The sequence below is a fragment of the Pseudopipra pipra genome, chromosome 12 (assembly GCF_036250125.1).
Source record: "Pseudopipra pipra isolate bDixPip1 chromosome 12, bDixPip1.hap1, whole genome shotgun sequence".
NCBI classification, from domain to species: domain Eukaryota; kingdom Metazoa; phylum Chordata; class Aves; order Passeriformes; family Pipridae; genus Pseudopipra; species Pseudopipra pipra.
In genome coordinates, this window is record NC_087560.1 from 13724722 (window position 1) to 13745069 (window position 20348).

Below are 20348 nucleotides of genomic sequence, written 5' to 3' on the forward strand. Positions count from 1 at the left end.
AAAGCTGGCAGCAGCTCCTGGGAATTTACTTTGCAAGTTGGACCCTCTGCAGTGTCCAACCCTCTTAGGGTCTGTCTGCAAAGGGGCAAATGAACCTGCAACCAAATTCCGAAGGCAGAGGATGAAACCCTTTTCTCTGTCTCTCCTGTGAGAGCTCACACCCCGTGCTGCTGCCCGGCATTGCTGTGCGCTGTCGGAGCAGCTCTGCCCGCCCGGGGCTGGCTGCGTGTCAGAGGTGTGCAAAGTGGTCCTGCTGCCGGCAGATCTGCAGATCCTTCTGGACAAGAGGGGGGCTAGAAAAATGTCAGCTCATCATTTTCAGCGAGCTGGAGTGCTGTTCTGGTAATAGGGAGCTGGGCAGTGCATGCCTCAGCGCGGGCCTGCGGATCGATACCGAGATCAGAGGCAGGAGTGGACGTTGGAGCTTGTGATGACTGAGCAGATATTGGACCACGGATCTGTTTCTGGTCGTGGCCTGAGGGGCTGTGGTGTTTGCTGGCCCCAGGAGGCAAGCAGTACTCTGGGGAACCATTACCTGGGAAGAAGGGTGGCAAGGGGAAAGATTGTCCCCAAGGGACAGCCAGCCTGAGAGTGAGATGCTAAAGGCAGCCGTGTAGGTGGGAAGAGTAGAACCACAAAGCAAATAGCTGCTTTCCCTTCCCCTCTGTCTGTGGCCAGGAGCCCCTCCAGCACTTCCCAGCCCCGCTCCTTTGTCTGGGATGAGTGTTTTGGTAGCAACTCCTGTCCACATGCAGAGGCCAGCTGAGGTGGAGGAGATGAGGAGGTTTCTGTAGAGGAACTGGTGTTTCCTTGTGCCTGAGCATGGAATTTCTGGAGGCTCTCAAAGGCCAGAGGGAACCCAGCCCCTGAGCCTCCATGGGACAGAGTTCTCGCAGGAAGCCCTGATTTCATCCTTCATGGAGATGCTTCTTAAAAGAGCAATTTGCCAGCATCCCTCACGGCAATAACGGCAAGGCCTCTGCTTGAGATACCATCTCTGTGCTCTGACAGCCCCATCACTCATGCTGGGCTTCTGTCTCCCTCTTCCACGGGGACAGGAGTGAGGGATGGAGGCAGAGATGGAGGCAGGGATGGTGCTTTCCCACTACGGGCAGCTCCCAACTACTCCTGTCCTCTTTTGGGTCTGGGTGTGCAAATGGTAGCAGGACCAGGGGCCACCCAGCTCTGGTGCTGGGTGAAGGCTGGTGGCCCATCTGCTCTCTGCTGTCATTGCAGTCTCTTCTCCCAGTGAACTCTCCAATCCCCCTGGCAGCCTGCACCAGGGAGGATGAACAGCCCACAGTTTCTTTCCTCTCCTGCCTATCTTCCGCCTGCCCTCCGGGCACCCAGCTGGATGCTCCCGCTCCTCCCATTCCCCCCTGCTGTGCCCGGCCACGTCTCCTCCCGCGGAGCAGCTTTATCTATCAGTGGCAGAGGAAGCCGTGGCTTGGCACAAAACCTTCTCATCGGCTGCTGAAGTGGGGCCTTCCTGGCACCAGGTGGCAGAGTGGGGTGGGTGTGTCATGGGGTTCGGGTGGCCTCCTGGTCCCCTACACCCAGGACAGCTGACCCGGGAGACCTCCCCAACTTTCTGTAGGTTAAACCTCTTCTTTGCAAGCAGAGTGCAAAGCTGGTAATTGCCTCAGTTTGCAGATGGCCCTAAAGCCTCTCTGACTGGATTTGTTCTTCGTTAGTAGTTGTACTCTGCACCAGGCCAAGGGGTGATCCCATGCCCTGGGGGACAGAGGGACAAGGTGCTCCATTCCTGCAGCCCTGGTCAAGCAGTGCCACTCTGACCCTTCCAGGTGACAGTGGCTTCCCCGAGGTCCTGGAGCTGGTCTGCCCAGAGGATAGCCTTGCTGTGCTGTGGGACTGCAGTCTGTCCCCAAGGTGGCTGTGTGCCCCCTGAATGTGTCCCCCATGACTGGCCCTGCAGTGACATGCCAGGGTAGGCTGATGGCCTCACACTGGTTTCACCTGTGACTGTGTGATTGATATCAATTACCACGAAGAGTCTGTGACCTTGCACCAGCTCCAGGATAAAGGAAGCCCTGGTCTCATGCTGGGCACTGGTTTTGCAGGTCATGTGATATCCCTGTGCCCTGTGCTGCTGAACCACAAGAATTACATCTCTCTCAAATGGGTGGGGAAACTGAGGCAGGGAGTAGAAAATATGCCTAGCTGTTTTCCTCCCTGGTGACTCCATACAGGTGGCTGAGGATGGGAGCTGCTTCTCATGGGAGTGGGGAACTACCAACCCCCCACCCCGTGCTCCTCTTCCTTGCAGTGCCAGGCACTTCAGTGATCTCTTTTGCTCCAAGTGTTTCACTTTGGTAATTCAGAAGCGGGTGGGGCTCAGAAGAAACCAGCCCTCCCACTTTGATGTTTATTCTCTAACCAAGTGCTCCTGCTTCTCCTGGGGGAGCCCTGGCAAGAGGAACCCTGGTGAAGCTGCCTGGCACCCCTGAAGACTCCATGGGAGCAGGACTGATGCTCCAGAATGTGCAGCCCCTTGCACATCACTGCCATTCCCAGGGCTTCTGATGTGGCTGGGCAGCAATGGGTGAGGACTTGCCCAAGTATGATCCCTGCTCGTGTCCCACTGGGACGGGCTCCCCGTGTGCATGGCTGTGGGCAGCTGCTCCCCGCTGAGAGGTGCCTGAATCCCAGTTGCAAATCCTCCCTGCAGCTGCTATTTATCCCCTCTTACTTGCCCTCTCCCTTCTCTCCCCTTCTCCCTCACCCCCAGTCCAGTTGCCTCTTCTGGACTAGGATGATTCAGGGTGTGTAGCAGATCTTGGAGCTGTTGGCTCAGCTCGTACTCTCTCTCCTCCCGTTGCAAAGCTCTGTACCTGGCAGAAGTAGACCCTTGAAATATTTGGAGTCCTACACCTGTAATTCCTCCGTTCACCCGTGCTCCTGCCTGCAGCACCATCCCTTTATCACTGTGTCTGTGTGCAGAGGAGCAGAGACATGAAACTATTGGGGAGAGGAGAAAAAAAAAAGGCATGCAGAAAAGCGCTGTGGAAAAGCAGAGCAAATTAAGCAGAGCTCTGATCTGCTTGGGTTTGTGCTTGCCAAAAATGCACCATGCATCTTAATTCGCTCTGCTGTTCAGCTCGCACTCACTGCTCTCCTGATGCCATTTCGGCGCTCTGAGCTCAGCCTTTTCAACACTTCAGTCTTCCTCTTTCAGGATTTTTTTTTTTTTTTTTTTTTGCATGTCTGATTGCAGAATCTGCTGCAGGAGGGAAGGGGGAAGCCAGGGGAGAGAGGACGGGAGCCCTGACCCCGAGTGCTCCTGCCTGCGCTTCCCGGCACCCGGCTGGGTCCCCGATGCATTTTTTAGGGGGTGGGGGGGGGGCATCTTTTCTAGAAAGTCCTTCCTGGGTGCTCTCCAGTCGCTTTTTTTCCCCACCCAGCCGTCTGATCTGCCTCTCGCCAGGATCCTCTCGCTAAAGAGAAAAAAAAAAAAAAAAAAGATTTAAATTGCTGTAATCCACACTGGCTTTTATTCTCTTCCAGTTCAGTTTAATCTCTCTTTCCTCTCCACCCTTATGTCCTGATTGGGGTGGGGGGGAAACCCACCCAACAACCAAGCGAAAGGAAGCATCGTCCTCCAAAAGAGCTTGAGAAAGCAGGAGCCGAGCCAGAGCCCCTCTGCTCTCCCCCACCACAAATTTAACCCCAGCTTCAACTTTTCTTCTGCTACCGGGGCTGAGCTGAGCTCCAGCAGTGCTGGGGTGGGTTTTTCCCCTCTCTCCCCCCTTCCTCCTACATTGATTTTAGAAGAGAGGGAAGGGGGTGGGGAATCCTTTTTATTGCGGAGTCCAGTTCTCTTTGCAAGCCTTCCTCCTCCTCTTCCTCCTCCTCCTCTGCTTTTTGTGCCCGCCGCAGCAGGGTTGGCCAGGCTGGGGGAGGGAAGCGATGGGAAGGGGAGATCGCCCCCTCCCCTCCCTCTGTCTGTTTTTTTTGCAGGTGTGTCAATTTTAATTCTGCCCAGTAGGTGGGACTTGGTGACTTTCGCACCGTTTTTGTTATTTATTTATTTCCCCGGCTGCTTCTCTCCCTCCCTCCCCTCCCATCCCTCCCTCCCCAGCCTCCCGTTGCGATCCTCCGGAGCGGCTGCGGGAGCGGCGGGCGGCCGGGCCGGCATGCATCCATCCCCGCCCGCGGCCGCGGCCGCTGCCCTAGCGGGAATTACAGCCTCTCCCAGCCAGCTGCCAGCATGATTTCATCTGCTGGAGGATTTTTGCATCTGATCGCTTGAGGTTTTGTTGTTGTTGTTTTTTTTTTTTTCCTCCCTCTGTCTTTGTTTCCTTCCCCCTTTCCCCCCCTTCCCCTCCCTCCATCCCCCCTTTCCTCCTCCTCCTCTTTTTTAGAAGCAGCAATCGGAGATGGATGTCTCTCTTTGCCCTACCAAGTGCACTTTCTGGAGGGTATTTTTGCTCTGGAGCATTTGGGGAGACTATCTGCTTTCGGTGCTGGCTTGCCCTGCTAATTGTCTTTGCAGCAAGACAGACATCAATTGCAACAAGCCGGATGATGGGAACCTCTTCCCTCTCTTGGAAGGGCAGGATTCAGGCAGCAGCAATGGCAACACGAGCATCAATATCACGGACATCTCAAGGAACATCACTTCCATGTAAGTGGGGGTCCCCCGGGCTCCCCCTCCCGCGGCAGGGTGCGGGCTGGGTCGCCCGTGCGGGGCTCAGGTGCCCCCGGCGTCGCTGCGCTGTCTGGGCTCAGTCCGGCTCCCCGGGCAGAGGACGCAGATCCGGCTTTTCCCTTATTCCATCCCCACAAAAAAACATAAAAAGCCCAGCAACAGTTTGGCCAAGGCTTAAGAGGAATAAAGTAAATGAGATCTGATTCCTTAGCAGGAGAGAGAGCAGCAGGCAAAGATGCTAAAGCTGCTGCTTCCTTTAACTGTTTGCTTCTGCAAGGGGAGGGGGGACGCTACAGCCACACATCGTCACATATTTACCCAAATTGGGCAAGAAAAGCAAGTTCTGAGCTGCTTTTCTCTTCTTGAGACTTTGGATCTTGTTAAAATGTCATTATTTTTTACATCCCCACATCAGAAAATGCTCCCTTCCCTGAGTGTATCTGGGGATCTGCGGTTTCGCCTTTTTAATGGGAGGGAAAAAAAATAGGACAGTGAGATGTCCCTTAAGTAGCTTATTTAACTCGCATTGTTATAATTTTACAACTTGTCGTGGTGCTGCGATAGGATCTGTGCGTTTTCGGCTGGGGTGGTGGTGGTGGGTAGAAGCATCGGAGCAGGGAGATATTTTTAGTTGAGCACTTTGCGTTTGTTTGCATGCTTGTTTATCTGGAAAATCAACTTGAAGTTGCATTATCCTTGTTTGGAGAGGCAGTTAGCAAAGCCCATGTTAATCTCATCAGCGTGGAGTCAAGAAAAGAATATATTTCCTTCTCCCGAATCCATCATGCTCTGTGTGTGTGAAAAAAAAAAAAAATTCCTCATCGCTTCCAATCTCTGCTCTTTATTTTCCAGTACATTTTTGGGTGAGATGAACTCTGAGCCATTTCATTATTCTAATGCTAATTGAAATGTGAGCATTTAGGGAAATGTAGCCCCCAGAGCAAGTTGCCAGTGGGAGTTGAGAAGAGGTGGAATCCTTTATTCTGACAGTTAAATGCAGCAAGGTTTGAAATGAGTAATGGAGGGTTATTTATTTATTTATTTTCCCCACCTCGATGGCACGGTTGCATGGAGGGAGAGGGCTTTGGGTCTCTTCCTGAGGCTGTTTTATTTGGTCACAGTGCAATTGCAGCAGAGCCATGGAGTAATTGCAGTGCCTCTTTTGCAGCTCTGCTCGTCACCTTTGCTGGGTAAAGATGACGGGAGCTGCTTTTCCTGCTTGCTTACAGGTTCATGCGATGCCCAGGCAGGTTTTCAGCAGGTACCACTGACCCTGAACACCCAGCCCTGCCTTCCCCCTGCCAGCAACCCCCCTGAAAACCCAGCAGGAATGGGGAAAGTAAGTGGGGAAAACTAATGCAATGCTCCCCTTCCAATTGCCCCATATTTATCCTGCGTCGTGGTGGTGGAGTGTTTTCTCTGCGATGCTGGAGGGATGAGGGTGATGCTGGGGAAGTCAGAGAAACTCGTGTTTTTTCCCTCTGCTCGCTGTTTGTTGTGGTTTAGTTTTAACTCTTTGGGGGCTGGGGAGCAGCAGGAAAGGCTGGGAAGGGTTTGGAAGCCGCCAGCGTAAGTGTGAGTTGTCAGATGCACAGACACATCTAAACTGCTGGGAGAGGTAGTGTTACATGAGTCCTTTGTGCCCAGAAAATGTCTTTACTGATTTGAAATTGAAAAATGCTGATAAGCAGTCCATAAAAAGGAGAGGGGCAAAAAAATGCCCAAAATGGACAACTCCAGAGACAAATATTGGGTATTTTTTTGGAGAGATGCTTCTCTTAAGTTGGGGAAGGAGAAGAAGGTGCCAGTTTTTCTGGAATTTGTATGCATCACTGCTACACACTGAGCAAAGCACATTCACTCACCTCCTGCATCGCTTCTGACTCCACACCTTCCTCCTCAGGCTTTGGGGGGCCTGAGGCACAGGACTGGGGTGAACCCCAAAATGCCATGGGGGGCTGAGACTGACCACGAGTGAAAACTTTCCCCAAGGGTCTGTGCTTCCTGGGGAAGGCAGCAGTGGTTTGTAGGGGATGCTTATGGGAGCAGAGGGATGGTTTGTGCGGTGGGGATGCTTCCCAGCAAAGGAGTCACTGCTGGGATCCAGGGTTGAATCACTTTCATCCTCTTGTCTGGGAGGCATCAGGTCCTGAACCCTTCCAGGCTGATATCAGGCCTCTCCTTGACAGCCCTGACATCATGGGTGCTGGGGTGAGGGGTACCTCGAAGCCCAGCCTGGTCATCGCTGAATCACTCCCGGCATGCGAGTCTGATTCAGCTGGGCACTGAACAGTGTTTCCTCCTGCTTGCCATGCTCACCGGGGGCTTGGCCTCCTTAGGCAGCTTGCCTTGTTTGTGGACAGCCAGTGAGCAAAAACACTTTCTCCCACTGGCTGGGGGGTGAGTAGGGGAGGCTCAGCCCTGTCCCTGTGGCTGGGGGATTTGATGCCCCTGATGGGTCCTCCCCATGGGCCCTGGGGAAGGTGGTGGTTGCTGCTCCATCTTGTTGCTGGTGAAAAAGCAGATGGAGTGTGGGGTGGTGAAACAACCCTGGGACCAAGCAGAGACTTATTCATGTCCAAAAGACAGCTCAGCTTTGAAATTAGGGCTTGGGTGTTGCTGATGAAAGACTGCCAGAGCCTGTTCAGAGGTCTGGAAAAAGAAAACATTGTGAGCCATCTTGGAGGGCTTGTCCATCTTACCCACTTGAGCCAGGGCAAGACCCCTCCACTCCAGCCCACCCAAATCCAGCACTGGGGGCTAAGCCATCAGGAGCTTTGGGTTTTATCCCTTCTCAGCAGCTGATGAGAACCCCAAGGCAAGGACGACAGAAGAGGGACAGGAAACACCCAGCCTGTAGTGCTGCCCACGGAGGCTGGAAGGCAGGCCTGGGTGCCCACAGTGTGGTACCCCACCATTGAGCCTCCCATTGCACCCCTCAAATGAATGGCCTTTGCTTCAATTGCTGGTGCTTCTGGCTTCCCACCCATCCTCCTTTTGGTAAAAGTGGAGCAGTCAGGGCTGGGCGGCTCCTACCCTGGATAGGCTGGAGGGGATGGTGACACTCAACTTCCATGCAAATCCAGGCAGTGCCAGGTTAATGGTGAAGCAGGGAAAGGGCGGGAGGTTCCTGCCCTGAGATGGAATAGGAGGTTGGATTGGCTGATTTCCCTCTGCCCTTTGCCAGCATGCCCAGAAGTTTACTCAATTTTGGATTGCATCCCTGGAGACACGACTCTTCACACAGATCCCTGTGAGAGCTACCAGTGGTCCTGTCCAGCTGGGAGGCCACCTTGGACCTGACTGAGATGGCTCCAATTTGGAGTCATGCTCTGTATTTCGTCCTCCTGATTTTGGGAGAGGACACCATGGGGTGGGGGTATATCCATGCCGTTGCTTTTCCTGGTGCAGCTGGGTGGCCTTTGCTGTGTCCCCAGCCAGATGTGACTTAAGGAGATGCTCAAGCTCCCCCCAGTCCATCCTCACCCCTGCGATGTGGGGCTCCATTCATTGCTAGACCTCCCTAAAAATACCGGGCGCACAGGGAGAACTTTGATCCTGGGGGATCCTGCAGCACAGAGCCCCTTGTGCCCCTGTGCTCTGAGCAGCTGGGGTCTTTGTCACTCTGAGTCCCCCACCATGGCACTGTGAGGGGCTGGCTGGCACATGGGGAAGCTGGGCCCGGCTGTGCCGCGTGTCGGGGTGACGGTGGGTGCCGCGTGCCAGGGGTGGGCCGGGCCGGGGAGTTACCCTTCTGGCAGCGTGGGCAGCTCCTGCGTGCGCCGGCACCGTGCGTGGGGAAGGACAGACGGAGGAGTTTGCCATCTGGGCCTCCCTACTTCTCAGCTGTTGCTATGGCACTGGAGAGATGCTGCTAGGCAGGCGATGGTGGCCTGCATTTGTCACCCCTGGGCTCCCTCAAGGTAGGGAGATGTCCCTGGTATATAAAACCTTGCTCCTCGCCCAGCCTCACCAGGGGAGGATGGGGATTCTTGTGGTAAAATAGCCTCCATGGGTGGATTTTCAGGGTGTATCTGTGCAGTTCGTAGCTGCTTTCAACAAGGTGACATGAATTCAGAGCAACCCAAGGGGAGGTGGTTTATTCTGGAGCACTGTGGGGTGCAGGATTTTGGGGTTTCGCAGGGCGAAGAGGAAGCATCTTGCCCCTTTCCACAGACAAGAAGAGCATCCTCATTCTTTCCTTTTGGGCTGTCCCACCAGCCCACAGCAGCATCTACTCCATGCCGTGGGCCTGGCTGGGGGTGGGAGAGCCACGTCAGAGCTGAGTGCTGTGGGGGGGAGCGGCAGCGCAGCCCCCACTCGCTGCGCGGGAGCCGGGAGCATGTGGAGAGGGGGAGAGCGAGGGGGTGCTCAGAGCAGCAGCACCCTTTCAGTGCTGGTGCGGGGAGAGCTGAGGCACTGGTAACGCTCCTGTGTGCCTGCATCTGGGAAGGAGGGGACAGAGAAAGGGCAGGCGTCTTCCTAGAAGGGCCAGAGGGAGCAGGAGTTGCTTTGGTGACACAAACAGCTGAGAAAAGGCCTCCTGTGATGCTCAAGGTAGTGACTGCTCTGCTTCAGACAACGGGCACAAACTTTTCCCCTCTCTGTGAATCTACTTCTCTCCAGAGATGAAGGGCTCTGCATTCCCAAAGCCTCCCATCTCCTGGTCCCAGAGGCTTTGGCTGCTGCAGAGGCCATTCAAAAGGTCTCTAATTCCATTTAACTTGGATTTCCTGGGCTCTTGTTCATGCAGAGCAGCTGTCCTGAAGGATGTTAAGACGGGAGAGGTGGGTCCAGAACAAGGCTGTGGGGACAGAAGAGGGTGTAGAGATGTTTGGGACAAAGAGGTGGGCTGACATGTATAGTCTTGATACTCTAGAGATGACTTAAGTCAGGAGCACTGTAACCTCCATATCCTCCCCCTTTTCTGTGAGCTGACTGTTGGTTCCTTGCCCTGCTCTTGTGGTCTTTCTCTCTGCTGACCAGTCCTGGAGAGAGGTACTTTCCTGGCACAGATGATGTCAGGTATTTCTCCAAGAAGGAGACAATTTTGGTGCCTGCCAGGACTTCACAGACTTTTTCTGAACCAAACGTGGGCCCTGAACTGCTGCTGGGACAGGAGCAGCTGGTGACCCAGATGGTTTCAGGGTGCATGTGACATCTCCCCAATCCTCATGTCCTGCAGTGTTTGGGGAGGTCTAAGTCAGCTCTGCCTGTTGGCTTGTCTCCTTGGGATTGGAGAGGTGAGATGAAGATGCTTCAGGACTACCTACTCCTCCTGGTAGTAGGAGGAAGAAGAAGAGAGTGAAGAAGGACCTGCATGCTGCCCTCAGAGGCTTGGAGATGTGTTGCCCCTGGTTAGTGGCTTCTGTAGAGCTCTGTTAGGAAAAGATCTCTGGGTATGCTCCACCCCCTCAGCTCACCCCTGTGAAGGTGACACCTTCATGTGCTTTGGCATGAGGCTGTTTGAGGTGTCCCAAAGGGCTGTGACCATCCATGCACCCAGAAATGCTGGGCTCTTTCAGTGCACCCCCCAAACCGTCCATGAGATGTCCCATGGGGTCACCCTTGGGGAGCTCTGCAGGTAGATAGTGCAATGCTTTCTGGTGCTACCCTGGCACACCAGCCTGTCCTGCTCAATGGAGTGCCCCTGCTTGGTGTTGCCCATGAGTTTATGGCTGGATTCAGTGCATCCCACTTAGGGAAGACTGCAGTCAAGTGGGGGGTGAACCAACCCCTAAGCCTGCCAGGCTCCCAAAGGTAAATGATAGTAGTGCTTGTAACTTACTGTGTTGTTTACCAGGCACTGTGTAATAGCAATAGTTTTGTGTTTTCTGCAGTGAGGGGTTCGATAGGTTGTGTAGGTGCCTTCTAAGCAGGTGTGTTTGACAGCAGCCTGTGGGCTCTGGTCTCCGCTGAATTCTCTTGCTCTTCCATCTGCACCAAGGGATGAACAACAAAACTGTCATCAAGGAGGTGCTGTGGGGTGAGTTTCTTGCTCAGAGGCTGCAGTTTGTGGAGTGGTTGGATATCGCAACACTTTGTGCCCCTCATGGAGATGAGGACCCAGCAGCCTGCTCACCTCACTCCATGCTCCAGGTCCACTAGGACCATGCACACAGCACCAGGACCACGGCTGCACCAGGCTGTTCCCGTTATCCCGCAGCAAGGAGACGCTCGAGACCGAGGCTGTTCGTGCGGGAGCGCTGGCAAAAGAGCATCTCCATGGATGCCCCGTAACGCCCGGCCGAGCCTCCACCCTGCTCCGCTCTGGAGCCCGGCTTAGCCCCGGCTCCCTCTGCCCGGCGCATCCCGGCTCAGCCGCTCCGCTATTTCCGTCTAAAGGTGGCTGTGCCGCTAGAGGGCAAGCGGCAGCGCCAGACAGCCCGGCTCCGGGATGCGGGATGCGCGGGTTTCGCGGGATTCGCGGGCACGGCCGGGATGGAGCCGCACCGGGGCGGCGCGGAGTGTGAGAGCGCCGGGGGCTGCGAGGGCTCGGCGGTCAGGTCGCCGCTTGCTTGATGTCGCACTGAAGGGCCTTTACTCCGGGCGCCCATGTTGCTGAACCCCTCTTGGGCTGCTCCCTAACTTGGCATCCCAATCCCTGTCAGTGTCGGATGGCCCTTGGGGATCTGGGTGGGTTGCTGGGTCAGGGTTTTCTTCTCTGTGCTGCTGCAGGAGGATGTGGTCAGTGCACCCCCATGTACCCATAACTCTTACACCAGTGCTGCAAGTGATGCAGCTCCAGCCCGTCTGTGAATTGAAGTGATTTGCAGCTTTTTGGAAGGTATTGACCCAACCAAAGCGGGTCACTGAGAAGGTGTTTCTGGGCAAGAGGTGCCTGATCCAGGTGATGAGCTGACATCTGTGACCAGCTTCTGGCTGTGCACGTTCTACAAGGAAGACCCTAAGAGTTCTCATCATTTTAATGATGAGGGAACTGAGGCACAGAGCAGTGGTGCAGCTGGCCTGCAGGACGCAGAGTGGGGATGGAAACCCTTCAGCCCAGCACCAGCCAGGGTTTAGGGAGAGGTCAAGCATGGAGGGAGGGATAAACAAGGCTGCTCTATTGGCCCTGTTATATTTAGTAGACATGAGAGAAGTTCATGGAGAAATCCTGGAGGTAGAGGCAAAAGGGCACAGGCTGAGAGCTGTCTCTGGAGGCTTCCAAAGTAGGTGCAATGCATTTTGCTCCTCTGATTAACCCTCTGCACAGGTTGGATGAAGATTGGAGGGCTAAAGAGGCCACATGTCCTTCCCCAAGGGAAGAAGGTTGAGAAGAGCCTGATCTGAGATAGAGCAAGGGTGAGTGGGGGCAGGAAGCTGGCCATGCAGGATCCTCCATGTGCAATTCCTGGAGGTATCTTATCCTTCCTGGCAGCTGGACCAAAGGTGGACTGGTTATTTCCCTGCTGGCTAATGCCAAGTGCTGCCAGCGTGATGGAAGGGCTGTGACACCCAGTGGTCCCACAATGCAACAGCAAATGGGCCCCCAGTGTCATGGCAGGGGTGATATTTAGTTGGATGTGGTTGTGTGTTGGGGTGTGGGTTATGGATGTGGGTTTAGAGCTGTGATACTGCTCTGGGACTGGACTTCAGTTCAAGAAAGGGAGACTGAAGTCACTCTGAACTCCCTTTGGAAGGCTCCCTTTGGAGTCAGTGCCCAGCCAGCAGGGCTACTCCACCAACCTTGCTCTGTTGTGTCCTTGTGCATCCCCACCCTGATTCCAGGTCCCATGGGACTGGGGGTCCTGTCCTGTTCCCCTCTGTGTAAGACCTTGCCCCTGCATACCTGGAAGAGTAGCACCAGGAAAATATGTGCTGTATTTTTAGCTTGTTTTCATGTGCTATAGCAGTTTAGGAGCTGAAGGAGAAGCCATAACCATGTCTACATCCAGCTTTCCTCCAGCTGCCACCCAGTGCTTTGGTATAGTACATAATGAAGCCTGATAGTGACCATCCCCTTCCTCTACCCCCCTCCAGCATGTGACATCACCCCCACTTTCCCCTTCTCCCAGCTTTTGTCTGCCTAAACAGAACGAAATTTGTCTTTTTAATCAAAAACAAGTCCCAGTGGTGGAGCAGAGAGGTCAGGAAGGATTCCCAAGGGAGTGTGATGGTGTGACAGCACAGATGTGTGACTCAGGGTGCTTGTTCTTGACTATGGTGCTTGTTGCAGTCACAACTAAGAAGTCTTGGGATCCCAGGGAGTGATTCAGGGAGATGCTGAACCCAAGTGCAATTCCCCACACAGCCTCTTCCCTGCAGCTCTCCTACAGCTCCGTGCTGGGGAGGGGACAGGGCTCTGGTGCTTTTGCTGGCTCCCTGTACTGTCCCTGGGGGACCGAGAAGTGGGTAGGAGCAGATGTGAACGTGGTGAAGCCCCCATCTTCCTGGGTTGTGCAAGGCTGTCCCTTAACTAGCTCTCACCAGGAGGTTCCCACTAAGAAATGTTAATGTAGAAATGCTCAAACAGATGCTGGTGATCTGAGTGCTGCTGAGGACCCTGCATGCTCAGGGCTTTGCCAGGATAAATTAGGAACATGAGTGCTCAGCTGAGCCACAGAGATGCCAGGCTCTCACTCCTGACCCTGCCGGGACATGAAGCCACATGGGGGAGAGCTCGGGTGCCTGCAGCTGCTGACTTTCCTTTTGCTTCTGGAGCAGCTCTGGCCTCATCCCCATCCCATGCTCTCCGTGGAAATGCTGTTCAGTGACCTGGGCTGGGAACAAGGAGTCTTGGCTCTCCAGTCTGTGATCCAGCTGTGCAAATGCTCCCTTGGGCTGCCTGCCCTCCTCCTGTCTGCTTCTAACCCAGGCACACAAGGCCAGCTTGGGCATCCCTCGTGTCCATCCCCATACAGATGGGATTGCCTCTGGGGAGCTCTGTGACTTGTGTGGCTGGAAAAAATTCTCTTGTCCTCCAAAACTCTTGCCACCAGGATGTGACTGGTATTCCTGGGGCAGTGATGGTGATCCTAGCTTTGTTTGTCTCCTGCCTTGTCTGTGCTCTCCCAGCCAAAATATACCCCAGAAAAACTAAGGTGAAAGCTGCCAAATCACTTGGTGACTGCTGCTGAGCAGCTTGTGGAGCAAGCAAAGTTCAGTGGGACACAGGGTCAAGGAGGCTGCATGTTCCCAGCTTCTCAGTCTGCCAAGAGCATCCCTTCCTCCTGTGGCACTCTCTGTGCCAGTTCAGAGAAGCTGAATGTTATTGGGGACTATTTCCTAGTTTGAGCCTCACAGGGGCTCTGAACACATCCCTGCTGCCAACCATCTCACAGGCTGTCCCAGGCTCTGCAGGGGAGAGGGCAGGGTAGCACAGAGCCAGATCAGGGTTAGAGCAGCTCCCTTGGGAAGCACTGTGCTCCTCATTTCAGGTTGGAGCAGATACTGAGGAATATTCTTGGGAGCATCAGAGCAAAGCCTGAGCCCGAGGACTGCATGCAGGGCACCCATGTGGTGCAGGGTTGCTGCTTGGGCAGGGAGGGAGCCTCTACAACAGGGAGCTCTGCAGGGCTGGCACACCAGGGGTTAATGGTAAGGTGCGTGATACAGCTGGAGCGGATTTGGGAGAGGCAGAGCCTAATGAGGCTGAAGAGGTATCAGGTGGGAGAGCTGAGGTGTGGGCGTTGGGGGAGTTGGGGTTTGTGTGTGAGGGAGGCAGCAGTTGCTGTTCCTTACAAGATGCTGCAGTGGTGGTTTTGAGAAGAGGACGTGGAATGGGGGTGCTCTCAGGTAGGAAGCTGTGTGGGTTGCTTGCCCTGGCTCCAGGCAGAGGGGAGGGATGTGGGTATCTGTAGCTGGTTGCTGGAGCAGCCCTGGCTGCCTGCATGGTGTTGGGCTGTGTGATGTGTGTTGGTGTCTGTTGTTGTGTCCCTACAGTATTTTGTGGGTTGATCCTCTGGCCCTTGGGAGCACAACCCCTTGGCTCCTTGGTTGTAGCTGAGATCCCACCTCAGGGCCAAGAGGCACCTCTTTGGGCAATGCTGGCTGGAAATCATCTTTTCTGTGCCTTGCCCTGCCTGTGCTCTCCTTCAGGACTTGATGGCTGAAGTGCTTGGTGCTCCCAGCCTGAGCCGTGCCTGGTGTTGCTTCATGTTGCAGATAAGCCCTCCCTTCTAGGAAGGATGGTGGTGGGATTCTCAGGCTTTGCCCTAGGCTTGTCCAAGCCCCAGGCAGAATGCCCAGCACCCAGCGTGCTGTGGGCTGCCCTGGCCCCGAGGGAAGGATCCTTGCCTTCCAAAAGGCACGGATAACATAGATTTATTTATTCAGAGACTTAATTAGCATCTTTAAATATTAAATAGTAAACAAATTGCGTCTAGTGGGATCAACATTTACAAGCAGGGATTTCTATTTCTTTTCCCCTCTCTGGGACATGCACTTGTTTTTTAAGTGTTTGGGGAGGAGCAGCTCTGTGTGGGCTCTGGTTGATGGGAGAGGGACAGACCCATAGCTCTGCTGATGAAGGAGGGGGAGAAGACAGGGATGAAGGGGCAGAAGGGCTGGGTAAAAATGAGGCAGAGAAGCGGGAGTGTGTGCTTTGAGTATTGATGTAGGGGAATTGCAGAGCCAAGTGCCGGATTTTGGCACTTCCCTGCAGGATGTGCTATTCCCTCCTGCCCAGGCAGGTGGAAGTGGACAGGCAGGAGATGGAGATTCCTGCCTCAGCACAGCTAATTGCAGTCAAAAGGTGGTGGTCCCTGCAAGGGGAGGTGGTTTGCAGCTGATCTGCATCCTATTATCTCTGCAAATGGAGGCCTGCCTGGTAGCGGATTACACTGGGGGTTATTTATTGGCAAAGCACTGTACAGTTTTAATTTTTCCTTTTTGCTTATTCAGGCTTTAGCTCCAGAGGAAAATAGCCTGGGGTGGCTTTGAAATGGATTCTCTCTGCCCCATTAACTTATTCAGTGAGTTTAATGGGCCTTTTTTTCTCTGAGCCTTGAAGCCATCATTAAAAGGCAGAGATTTATAAAAGCAAAGATACTCCTGAGCTTTAGTCAAACTTTGGGGGAGCGGGAGGGGGGCAATGGTGTTGCTGCTGTTTGTGGTTCTGATGAAGATGTGAGTTGGGTGCTGCTATTGTGCCTCTCTGGAAGTTTTATGTTGATAAGAGAACCAGGTTGCTTGGGATGCTGCCCTGCTGCTGCCCTTGTGCCTCTGCTGAGGAGCTGTGGGATCAGCTGGGCTGTGCTGGGGCTGAGTCCTCACCTGTCAGTGATGGGATGTTATCTGGTCTCCTACACCTTGGGTTATTGTTCAGTGTGACTTGTAACCTGTCTGTGCTGCCAAGCTGTATCTCTCCAGGCTGAAAGAGAGAAACTTTTTCTCTTATTTTGTGTAGGATGCTCACGATTTTATTTTCATCTTGTTTATGGCATGCCAGGGCCAGGCAGTGCTCAATGCTTTCATGGGTGTTTGTGGTCAGTGCTTGGAGCTGTTCCTCTCCTTCCCTCACTCTGCTAGTGGCACCTGTCCTATTGCACCCCTGTGCTGAGCAACCCAGTAGTGCAAGAAATTGGCTGTCCCCTGCAGGAATTGCACTTGTTTAGCATGTGGCATCCTATATCTGTTGCAAAATAGGGGAGAGCCTGAAGAAGGAGACTGAGATAAAATGAGTGAATTTCCTCTTTTTTTGGCTCTTCTAGGACCAACCTCTCCAGCTTTTGTTTTGCAAGCCAGACCTGGTACCTTTTTGGGGAGGAAATGTAGGAGCATGCAAGGTGTGGGTTGACATGTCACTTTGGGGCACCGTCATGCTGGCATGGCTGAAGTTTTGGTCCCCAGGCCATGATGTGCTGCAAACCTCAATTCTGGATGGGTGGCCTTCAGCTTGTACCACTGAGAGGAAGCAGTGGCAGGGAAGAGCTGGGGGTGGCAGAGTGTCCTGGCTTGCTCCCAAACATTAAGTGTCCTCCTGGGGTGGCAGAGGCCAGTCACAGCGTGTTCCAAAGGGAGGATGTCACAACGTGGTGGAGTTTCTGTGCTGGGACAACTTTTCCTATATATTTCTTTACTCATTATCCTTCACATGCATCTGTTCAGGCTGACCCCTGGCAGTGTGAGCAGGCATGTGTCTCTGTGCCCAGCCTGGCACCTGCCAGCTCAGGGATGTTGCTAGTGTGAGCCTGGGCAGGGAGGTGTGTGACAGCTGGAGACCCAAACATGCTGCCACCCACTGTGTTTACACCGTGTGCATGAGTGTGTCCCCCTCAGCCCTGGTGCAGTTCAGGAGTGGGAGAGAGAAAGGACCTGCCTGCCCAAACCAGTGTGTTCAGGATTGCATGTGTGGAGGTGACCTCAGTTCCTGGCTCCGGCTGGGTGCCAGGAGTGTCTGGAAAATGGGACTGGAGAGTGGGTGATGTGACTTGTGTGTGTTTGTGATGGTGGCCCTGGGGCTGGCTCACCTGCCCCGCCGTGGGATGGAGGGACAGCATTCCATGATCCCTGTCTGCCCATCACCAGCCTGGCAGCCCCATCCCGGCGGCGGCAAAGAGTCTTGGCAGTGGGAGAAATGCTGCCTCTCTACCAGCAGATGGGCTGGATCAGACCCTGGTTGGGGGGGACTGTGGGGCTTGCCAGGAGGCAGGAAGGGCCTCCAGCTCCAGAAGGAGATGTCTGAGGGTTTGTTGTTTGTAGCCTCCCTGGAGGCAGTGACCACCCAACCTGGCCTTGGAACACCACCTCAGGGCAGCGGTGGGACAAGGACACACTAGAATGACCCCGAGGGTGGTGTGGCCAAGCAGAAACCAGCTGCAGCATGCAGCCATGCTGGGGCAGGGATGGTTCCCCATGATGGCCTGTCTGTGACCTCCAGAGCAAGGGGGAGGCTCCCTGCAGATCCATCAGCTCCTGTATCCCTCCCCAGGTCACAGCGGTCAGGAGGAGATGCTCACTTCCTAATAAACACCCATAAAATGCATTTCTACCCTGCCCCTGTAAATCCTGACCTCTGTGCTACCTGCTGTGTAAATTGCTGCTGACCCTGTAAATCACCCTCTTCTTTGCTCTGCCTTCCTTGAATCCAGCCCTTCCTTGTAAATCCTCCATTCCCATTAGTTTTCCTCTGGCGACCCCCTTGCTCTGCCTGTGCTGTAAATTCTAAGGTCTGGTGAGGCTGGGGGAATGGAGGGTGGGTGCAGTGATGGGGTGATGGAGGGGATCCATCCCAAGATGGGTTAATCCCTCCTGACAGCTCCCCCAGGACTCACTCGCCAGTGGGAGCTGGTGGAGGACATTCTGCCCAGCTGCTTGTGGGGAAGGTCATCCTTGTGCTGGAAGCAGGGCTGGGCTGTCATCTTCAGCTGGGCTGCAGCCAGCTGGCTGTAAACTGGAGGGTGTTGGTATCCCAGCCCTTAGGAGGGCTCCTGGAGAGGGCTGCTCCCTCAGGACATGTTTCTGAGATGTAAAAATAATCAGAGTAAAGGGAAAATCTTCCTTTATCCCTTGAGTGCTCGGGGTCGTGCCATAGCTTAGCTTCACCATGCCCCTATGTAAGCTCTCTTCAGTGAGCAGTGAAGGAGCTGCAGGCAGCAGAGGTCCCTTGTGTAATGCACAACCATCACCTGGGCTTCTGCTGGATGCTTGTGTCCTGTTTCAAAGTCCTGAGTTACTGAGATGACCCTGCTATGGTTTTTTTCCTCTTATGATGATGCTGGGACTGCATGTAGGAGCAGAGGCAAGGGGTCTGGCCTGATGGGGGTGTAGGAAGCCAAGCATGGGGGCATCAGTTCAGTGCCACAACCTGGGCATGCTAGGCTGTGCCAGGGTGTGCAAGGGGAGGTGCCACTGTCTTTATGGGAAAGGCTGTGGCTGGAGCTTGTGGCTTGTTCTTGATGCAGTCTGACAGTGCTGCTGCTTTGCTGTGGCTGGATGGGGTGTTCCAAGGGCATGCACTCACCTGGCACCCAGGCAGGGTGTTATTTGGTGTACAAGTTACTGAGCCTTTCTAAGTCTCAGTGGGCAGAAACTGATGACACTCCAACACAGCTGCCTTTTTCCTCCTAATGAGCAGCAATGATCGTTATCCTGAAATGCACGAGTGGCTCTGCCCTGCTCCCACGGAGGTCAGTGAAGCACAGTCTGAGCCACAGTGGGGTCACCCATGGGAGTGTTTTGGGATGGTGCTGTCTGAAAAGCTGCTGTGGGCACACAGGGTTTGGAGGGTTCTACTTGGCTCCCTGGGGAGGAAGATTCTGCAGGAGATCTGAGTACCTTCTGGCGTGGCTTTTTGAGTGCCCTAATCCTCAATGTATGAGTGGAAAACTGGGGTACCAGCCTAGGGCAGGGGAGTGCAGCCTTTCCTGACCTTTCTCTGCAAACCTCAAGCTCGAGTCGTTCAGGGTTTGGTTTATATTAGTGCTGGCCATAACCCAGCATGGGCCATGTGTGTCCTCTGGAAAGGCACCGACCCGTGTCACTTGCAGCTCAACTCTGCCCGATCACCCAGAGTGGGGTTGGCAGAAGATTTGCAAGAAAAACATAGTGATGCTCTGGGATGGCTGATTCAGGCATTATTATTAACTGTTGTTGATGCTCTGCTATGGACCTGAGCTTGACCCAGCTGAGTGTTTCCTTTAGACCTTTCTCCTGCTGCCAAACATCCCCCCCCTTTTTTTTTTTTTTTTTTTTTTTTTTTTTTTAATCAGTATCTCTTCTGTATCTTGTGTCTGAGTTGTGTATTAGCACTGGGCTTATGATGCTGCTGTGGTCTGGCTTTGGGAGGAGGATGGAGGAGAAGATGTGTACGGTGAGAGCACAGGGATGCTAACAGCAGTGGGAAGGCAGGGGGCAGCGGAGGAGAGCAGAGGCAGATTTTCAAAATCCATATAAATAGCAAAAATAAATTTCCAGCAAATGCTTCCAGTCCTGCAGTATTAAGAAAGTGAAGCACTAGAGGATAAGGAAAGCATGAGCAATAACAGCAGGGATTTAGAAAGAATAAATCTTGCCAGACAAACCTGATTGCTTTTTCTTTTTGATGGAATCGCAAAATTAGTGGCTGAGCGGAACGTGGAAATCCTAATATATTTGGATTTAGCAAAGCATTTGATATAGTGTCTCACCAAATCTTACTCTCAAAATTAGTTCAGTTTGCCTTGGATACAACGCTGCCAAATGGACTGAGAACTGGCTTAGAGCCCTAAACTAATAGCGATGGGCTGTGTTTGTGGAGAGGGGGAGCTGTGGGAGCAGAGCTATGACCTGGCTATTCTTACTGGAAAAAAAAAAAACAAAGAAAAAACCAGAACAACATAAACCCACCAAAATAAAAATTAAAAAAAATATCAGGAATGTGGCCTCAGTTTGAGGCACCCTATTATGGGAATATTGACAAACTGGAGAGAGTTCAGAAGCAAACAAAGAGGGGGCCGGGGGGAAAACATCAGAGGGGTCAGATTACCCTTGGAGGGAGGCTGGGGGCTGAGAAAGTTCCAGGGCTGGAGGCATTTCGAGGAGGAGCAGGTGGTGGCTGTTGGGGCTGGGATGAATATTCGGGCTGTTGTTGGGACCTGGCATCGAGCACCTCAGCGCCTTCGCCCCCGCACAGCAGGGACTCGCTGAGCTGCCCATTTCACGGCCCTTTCCAGATATTATCAAATAGGCAGGGGAGAATATTCACCGTGACTGTCAGAAAGAACATCCCTGACTGAGGGAGCTGGGCACGTTTCCT

At 53.8% G+C, this 20348-nt stretch overlaps 1 protein-coding gene across 3 annotated transcripts in view; it reads left to right on the plus strand.

The window, feature by feature from the left end:
* Positions 1-4034: 4034 nt before the first annotated feature.
* Positions 4035-20348, plus strand: part of NTRK3 (neurotrophic receptor tyrosine kinase 3) — a 222978-nt gene continuing 206664 nt past the window's right edge. Inside the window, exons 1-2 of one of the 3 annotated variants that reach the window (XM_064669020.1) lie at positions 4035-4271; positions 4383-4645. In XM_064669020.1, the coding sequence (XP_064525090.1) occupies positions 4398-4645 (248 nt within the window). In that variant the 5' untranslated portion in view covers positions 4035-4271; positions 4383-4397. Of the gene's footprint in view, positions 4646-20348 lie in introns of all 3 variants that reach the window. The other 2 variants (XM_064669022.1, XM_064669021.1) reach the window with 2 other exon arrangements.